Here is an 8,261-nt window from a genome sequence, read left to right as displayed (position 1 = left end):
ACCAACAAACTTTTCTGTATATAACAAAGTGATTCAATCATGTATGTTGGATTTGCTTGTATAATTATACCTGCTAACAAGGTGAAATCACATTGTTCATGGATTTATCTGGAGCACTACTGTCCTGAAAACACCTTGAGCGATTGAATCAAAGCCAGTCCGTTGTTTTTTTTTCTTTTGACAGGTGATACCACGCCTGGTTGCACAGCCCTGGGTGTGGAATGAAGTGCTGCATACTTGGCAATTGAACTCAACAGCACAACAAATATTTTTAGCCATGTGTAATTAAGTGTTGATTTCCTCTGGAGAATTCTGCTATATAAAATCTATATAATTATATATTTTTTTTAAAGCATTTTATCCCTTGCACCAAAAATCAATATTAAAAATAAATGTGGGCATTAATTAATAAAATGTGACAAAAAAATATAGTTCTGTTTTTGCCTTGTTTAGCTTTGTATCATTTCCCCTATTTATTTACTACTGTAATTGTTTACTATTTAATTTGACTTTTTAATTGATGTATTTATTATTATTATTATTATTATTATTATTATTATTATTATTCATAATTTATTATTTTATTTATTCATTTATTTTTGCATGTTTATTTTACTAGTTGCTTTATTTTATTTCCCTTTGCCTATATATATATATATATATATATATATATATACACATACATTTTTTTGTTTTGGAATATATATATGTATATATATATATACATATATATATTCCAAAACAAAAAAATGTATCTGTTGTACCACTGATTGTCCGATTGACTGGGATGATTGTCAGAGAGGGTTTTTTCGTGAAATAATTTGTCAATGTATGTATGCATTCCTACTAAAACCCAAAGATGATCGCCAGACAGATATGGTAACAGCTTCCATTCTTTGCGCTAAGCTATGCCAAAATTTCCCAATCTCACAGGTCGGAGATTGCAAAGAAAAAGTGTTGAAATTGAAACCACTCAACTTTACCCTACATTTGGTTGGTCTGTATCTGGTCACCATACTTGTTGGATCTGTTAATAAATGCACTTGCAACACAAATTATCCTTCATTAATTTAATCACTGCATGCTTATTTTACAGAACTGATACAGTACATATCTGAATATGAAGTACTCATGTGAATACATGGTGCAATCAGAAGCTGTAGTAAAGTGAAGAAAAAGGCAGATGGGTGTTTTGTTGGTACAACGCTGCCCTCATGTGGCTAAAATCATGTACTTCAACTACATGTGGCATGCACTGAACCCTCATGAGTAAAGTATGTGGTACAAACTTAATTAAATGGTAAACTGATTGATAAAGATTGTTTAATAAGAGTAAATAAAAAGACATTCATTTAACAGGTTAGGTTATACAAGGCCACATTTAGCTAAATTCAGTTTTTAAAAAAAGAAGACTTTTCCTTCCGTAGCTCTTGTGGTGTCTAACCATGTTTCTGATATAATGATGAATTTAAGTCCACTAATATTCACTCTTCATGCTCTCTACCAACTTCTGCTTATTGTTGCAGGGTATGTTGTGGATTTATAAAAGATAGGTGACTAAAAGCAGCTGTGGACAAGTTGTGGACTGTAAATCCAAAACAAAAACTTCCATTTCTCCATTGTCAAAGGCTGATATCACACAAAGAGACGATTTAAGAAAAGACAGAAAAATGGCAAGACACCACCAGAGTTTGGCGAGTAAATATAATTTGTTTGCATCGGCTGTGTATTAATGGCGAATTTGGCTTCTTCTTTCTCACTTGGTAGTGATGGCTACTCCCTTCTTGACCCAGGCGTTGCTGTTTAGGAGCGAGAGCATGAAGCGAGCGACGTCTCCTCTTCCAATGGCGCTGCCTGCAGGGTTACCGCTGCCGTCGGGCACAAAGTATCCCTCATGGGTATGAATCTCTTCAGCTGTAGAGGACACAATGATGAAAAACTGGCAGTCAGAGGGCAATAAAAATAAAAATATGTAGCAGATCTACACGCTGAAACCACAAGGGAAGTAAAGGCATTCAGACAAAAAGAGGCCCATTCATTCGTATGAAAGCTGCACTAAGTAACAGGATCCATGCTAATGAACTATGTCAAAATGGATCCTGAGGCAGAAAATCTCGTGACTTTTTATAGGGTTGTCTCTGCCCCCCTTTTGGGCCACTCCTCGCCTGCTTTTACCTGAGGCCGGCAGGTTCTTGAGGCCAGGTGGGCGGACCACGGTCCAGTTGATGTCCTCGGTCTTCTGCAGAAACTGCTCCATCTCGTACATGTTGGAGAGGATGCCTCGGATCATCGGCAGCAGGAGGAACCGGATCAGATACGACGACTGCGTTCCAGAGTTAGCTGACAACAACAGAGAAGAAACAAACAGAAATGATCCTATTTAATCACAGAAAATATGTAAATATGATCAGCCAGTTGCCTTATTGTGCGTTCCAAAAAATAATACAAAATAAATGACTAAATAAATAAATAAATGAAAGTGCCATTAAACGCACAAAAAATAATGTTAAAAATAAATGCTGACATTAATTAATAAAATGTGACAAAAATGTATCCATTTCTGTTTTAATTTGCCTTATTTACCTTTGTATTATTTCCCCTATTTAATAAGTTTATTATGTAATTTTCCTTTTTATTGATGCATTTATTTTTCTGTATTCATTTTTTAAATGTGTTTATTTATTTATGCATTTTACTTATTTTAAATTTGTTTGTTAAATTTGTACCTTTTGCATATATATATATATATATATATATATATATATATATATATATATATATATATGAAGCTCCAGTTTATTTTATTTTTTCATTATTTTATTATTCTTTCATTTATTTATTTTTATTGGGGTTTTTTAAGGAACAAATACAAAGAAAGAAACAATTAATATAAGTTAATCACATAAACAAAAAATGGAGGCTCTTGTTTCTTTCTAAGTATTTGATTCAATTCTGAGCAATAATTTGACACTTATTCTAAAATTCTGAAATAACATCGACAGGTCAAATGTTCACAAACTAGCGGGATACGGAACTGTAAATGTTTGATTGAAAGCCACACACTCACATCTGACTTAGTGAAATATTCTGAAAAGGCTAAACAGAAACAGCTGATTCACAGAGAGCAAAAACCACGACTCCAAACAACTCCTACAACAGAAGGCGTCATGGCGGTGCTGCACTCACGCTCGGTGTACCAGGAGGTCATGGTGATGATCTTGTTGACCCGCGCCTCTCGCATGGCGCTGATCATACTGCTCATGGACGTGCTGTAGCCCGTCACGGTGGAGAAGAAGGTGACGGGGAATCCGAGGCAGGACATGATCACATCCTGTCCTTTAAAGTGAGACTTCAGACTGTCTGCTGAGAAAATATCAGCTTCCACCACCTGACAGCAGCACACAGAGAAACACAAATCATTTTACTTTACATATACTATTTTTTTTTTTTTACATGATCAGGATCTTCTTCTTGAGTTAAACATCTGTGATCTGAGCCTATTTTGGCCGTTTTTGAATACTTTTGATTTTGCCCTTCATTTACCACATGAAAAATGTTTACTATGTGATCTGACAATTATTTTTTCGATTTAACCTACTTTATCTAGTTGAAAAATTATACTATTTACTACAATACAGCATATTTGAGATAAATATGCTCAATTAGCTTTGGAACTTGAAAATGTAAACACAGGATACAAATATGAACATATAAAAAGGTAAACATTTAAATATAATAAAACTATATACAAAAAAGCCCCATAAAACATGTATATTTATAGGTGTTTTTTTCCTTGTTAGCTGCAACGCTTCAAAAACAAACTATGTGCAAAATTATATATTATTATTATTATCTCATCTTACCTTTTATCATATCTTTGGTTTTACATGACCTGGGAATGTCAATGTTGAATGTTTTTTTTGTTAAACTTTGGTCCTAAACCACGATCATAGACCCCAGAGGGTTAAGATCACATACAAGCATTTTGTCTTAATTTAGGGCTAAAACTGAAACATTTTTTTTTATTTATGTCAACAGATGATGCATTTCAAATTGCATTTAGATGCATAAATGTGCAGAACAAATGGTCAGTCTGTCTTTCAATACTTTCTTCTGATGATTACATTTTAAAAAATCTTTAAAAACAGCTCACACAAATGTATATTTTCATTTTCAAAAAGTAAAAAAAAGTCCTGAAAACAGCTGAACACTATTTTTTTTATATTTTTTACCACAACCTAAACTCCTAAAACCTTTTTTAAAAGTACTTTATTTCTAAAAATGTTCAACTTTTTCAACAGAGAAAACAAACAAACAAACATGACAAACAGTAGAAAGAAAAAAATAATAACAAAAAAGAAAAAATTAAGAAAATCCTGCCATTCATGGAGTACTCCCACTTTAATCATAAAATCTGCAATATTAAATAATTGAAAAAAGTTACCAGTTCTTTCACATGTTTACCATTATTTTTACTGATTGATTTAAAGCTCTATTAAAAGTGTAAAGCACATGATTTATGTATGACACAATAAAAAATAAAAAGTTGAATATCTTCAGTTTGGTATATAGTATAATAACATATAACATATAAAGTACAGGATCTGAATATTTCTTCTAAACAATGCTAATAAAGTGTGTAATCTATATCAAACATATCAGTTGTCTATGTAACTCGGGGATGGGCAACTTAAATGCTGGAGGGGGCCACAATTTTTCATGGACGCTACCACAGGGCCACATAAAGGACCGCGTACTTCACCAGATATGATGAAACTGCAATTTTAAATGTTTACAGTGCAGTAAGTTAACATATTTCATGCTCAAATGCATGTATAACAATATAAATAGGAATAAAAAAGGTTTGAAGTAAATAAAAAATAACCACTTACTGTGATTTTTTTTTTCAGTGCAAGAACAGCAGACCAACATTAATTGCAAGAACTAATTTTGTGCATTTTTACACTGAACTTTTAAGATTTCATGCTCAAATGCATGTAGTTGTACTGAGGGCCACTTTAAGAGAGGGTGCGGGCCGTATGCGGCCCCCGGGCCTCCAGTTGCCCATCCCTGATGTAACTGCTTTCTAACTTGATTGTTGGAATTGTAGTTTTTAAGCAAGTCTTACGCAAACATTTCTTTGTGCTCTTCTGCGATTTTACAGCAATTTTGGGGAAAAAGTGGGTCTCCGTGGCACTGCTGAATAAGATGTATCAGCTGATCCTTGTTAAAGGGTTATTTTTGGAATATTGCATTTTAGTTTGTTATCTTTACTGCTGTGTGCACAGGATCACACCCAGATGTTAAACCTGTATGGCTTCTGTTCAGAAACACAAAGAGCAAGATTTTACCTCATACAACCCTCATTTGGACACAATAAAACATTCATATTGTGAGTGAACTTTGAACCCATCTGCACAACAACTTACACAAGTGTCACGTTATTACCTTGAGGTTGTCATGATGCACGCCGAGTTTCCCCGGGTTCCTGACGATGGCGGTGACCACGTGACCCTGCTGCAGCGCCTGGTTGACCAGAAACTGTCCAGTCTGCCCAGTGGCTCCCAGCACTGCGATCTTCATCCTTAAACTCTGACACACACACACACATACACACACACGGAGCTCAGTCAGGGCTGACCCTTATCAGCAGCAGTGTGTTGAGTGCTCTGACTCCTCAAACTGACTGCGGGGATGTCCCCTCCCTGTTTCACAAGTCTGACTGTAAAAAATGATTATTATGGTGAAATAAAGGAGCTCTCTCTGAGGATTTTAGGTTCATCATCTAATGAAATTTGTGTTTAAAATTGCAATTAGTAATAGATATTATGAATAAGTCACTGATTAAACACATATATAATATATGAAGTAATGCAAATGATTGAATAATGTTGATGTTCATGAAGTTTTGAACCAAAGGATTAGGGCCTCAAATAATGATTATTCCCTATATTATTGATAAGCTGCCAGATTTAAGAGCTTGAAACCAGAAATTGACAACTTTTGTCCTCAAGGGTCAAAATTGAACAGGTTTTATTTAGTTGCTAATAAAGTATAAATTATAACCAAATTCTCTTTTACTACTTGTTAGCCAAATTATTTCAAAGTCAAGTTTTTAGGCCTCTTTTGGGAATTTCTCCATGATATTTGGGGCAATTAGATTAAAAAAACATCCAAATGTCAGATATAAAAAACTAATAAATAACAATAATCATCAATAAAAATGAGTAGTTTTTTCTGATCTACATTAGATTACAATCTGCTCTCAACCTTGAAATGAGTGACATAAAAAGTAAAACAAAGTTATATTGAGTCTAGTTGAAAATGTCAGTTTGATAATGCAAGAAGAATAAACACTGCATGTCTTTGTTGGATCCAAACTGGACCGAATGGATTATTTCTTCAGCAAAGAGGGATGACGAGCTTGTTGGTCAGATGCTCTCTGAAGATATTAATCACATGTAGATGAATGAATCTCAAATGATGTAGGTTAGAAAATAATTCTGAGAATTCTTGGTAGTTGATACAACAGCTGCTGTATGCTCAAGCTAATTTGGGTCATAAAGGAGCCACATGCTGCACTGTAAAAGCAGCTGCATAAAAAAATGCCTGTTTGTGTCTTATGTTTGTGAAGAGCCCATTAGGACTTGTCTGGGAATCAAAACTCAGAAGTTTAGGATTTGGGATTGTCAGTCTTGACTTGGGACTTGAATGCAAAGACATGACACTTTCTTGTGACATGAAAAATTATGACTAAGTACCGACTCTATTAACCCTGTGGGGTCTATGATCGTGCCGGCCTGATCAGATCACGTGAAGTTTAACAAAAAAATCATTCAACATTGACATTCCCAGGTCATGTAAAACCAAAGATATGATAATAAGATAAGGTAAGACAATAATAAGATGTAATTTTGCACATTTTTGAAGAGTTGCAGCTAACAAGGAAAAAACACCTCTAAATATACATGTTTTGATGGGACTTTTTTGTATATAGTTTTATTATTTTTAAATGTTTACCTTTTTATATGTTCATATTTGTATCCTGTTTACATTTTCAAGTTCCAAAACGGTTTTATTGTGGTATTTGTGGTTTCTTATTGTAGTAAATAGTATAATTTTTCAACTCAGATTTCATGATTTTTGGGCTCAATATGTAAAAGTAGGTTAAATCTAAAATAAAATAAAAAAGAAAAGTCAGATCATATAGATGAAGAAAAATGGATACCAAATATAGGTATAGTAAACATTTTTATGTGGTAAGGGCAAAATCAAAAGTATTCAAAAACGAGCAAAATAGGCTCAGACCCCAGAGGGTTAAATACAAGAACGGAAATAGAATCAACTCATTTAATGCTTTACACGCTTTAAAATCTGTATTTACTTGTTTAAGGCTTAAGAAATTTGGCTTTCATTTTGAGTCATGATCAGCCTTGTTTCTTTCCAACTAGCATTATATTAAACTCTTCTGCCTCTCACAATGAAGTTATATCGACATCTTTCTGTTGCCGTTTTATCTAATCCTTCATAGAAATAGAATTGATTACAGGCTTGTTGTGTTAGTTTTAAGTAAGTTTACGGAAATAAACAGGAAACAGGTTGTATAATTACCTCATTGAACCAGGCTCTACCTGTATTTCGAGCGATTAAAATACAACTCCTTCCTTAAATGAATGTATGTTATTGAACAAGCGGAACGACATGCGTTTGTATTACACGTCTCCTATAAAAGATAGTTCGGCGATAATTTTAATCCATATAAAACAGAGAGCAGCTAGTTTTTGGTTATTAAAGGTTGCTAGATGTCAACAAACCAAACGTCATGAGATAACTCACCTCTGCCATACGTCGAGGGAGGCGTTCAAGAGCGGAGCGTTCAGAAACGTTTGTACAGCAACGGTTTTAAAAGTTATAGGTTTTATGTATTTAAGATGCTTTTAAAATTATGTTTTGATCAATTACAGGGTGAGATGTTATGGACATTACAAATTAATGTCGTGTGGACTGAAAAAACCCACAGATTTTGAACCACAGATCACAGATTTTGTGATCAAATAATACATAAAAAACATCTGATTACAGACTCTTAAATGTTATTTAACGTTTGCTCAAGTCTCTGTTTTTGTCTCTTTGTCAGACAAAATTACGTTAAGATATAGCTGAAGTTAAATACCAAACATTGGACTCAGGTAAACTAGGCCGAACTCATAATATGCCTTTACAATCATCTTTATTTTACATTTTTTGCAGATAATTAATAT

At 33.8% G+C, this 8,261-nt stretch overlaps 1 protein-coding gene across 1 annotated transcript; it reads right to left on the bottom strand.

The window, feature by feature from the left end:
• Window positions 1-764: 764 nt before the first annotated feature.
• LOC131974237 (flavin reductase (NADPH)-like) lies at window positions 765-8,136 on the bottom strand. The gene is made up of 5 exons (XM_059336471.1): window positions 7,612-8,136; window positions 5,449-5,592; window positions 3,187-3,388; window positions 2,176-2,340; window positions 765-1,914 (listed from the first exon to the last, which is right to left on the bottom strand). Exons 2-5 carry the CDS (start codon window positions 5,581-5,583, stop codon window positions 1,757-1,759), a joined length of 660 nt encoding a protein of 219 aa, XP_059192454.1. The 5' UTR covers window positions 5,584-5,592; window positions 7,612-8,136; the 3' UTR covers window positions 765-1,756.
• Window positions 8,137-8,261: the final 125 nt, after the last annotated feature.

This window comes from Centropristis striata, chromosome 7, assembly GCF_030273125.1.
Source record: "Centropristis striata isolate RG_2023a ecotype Rhode Island chromosome 7, C.striata_1.0, whole genome shotgun sequence".
In the NCBI taxonomy this organism is placed as follows: domain Eukaryota; kingdom Metazoa; phylum Chordata; class Actinopteri; order Perciformes; family Serranidae; genus Centropristis; species Centropristis striata.
The sequence above is the reverse complement of the archived record's forward strand: the minus strand, read 5'-3'. Positions and strand labels throughout refer to the sequence as shown.

Bases quoted from the DNA above. Each gene is read 5' to 3' on its own strand.
- LOC131974237 (XM_059336471.1), bottom strand. From the start codon at position 5,583: ATGAAGATCGCAGTGCTGGGAGCCACTGGGCAGACTGGACAGTTTCTG. The intron at 2,341-3,186 runs GTGAGTGCAGCA...TGTTGTTGTCAG, and splicing joins GACCTCCTGGTACACCGAGC to CTAACTCTGGAACGCAGTCG. The intron at 1,915-2,175 runs GTAAAAGCAGGC...TGTCCTCTACAG, and splicing joins CAAGAACCTGCCGGCCTCAG to CTGAAGAGATTCATACCCAT.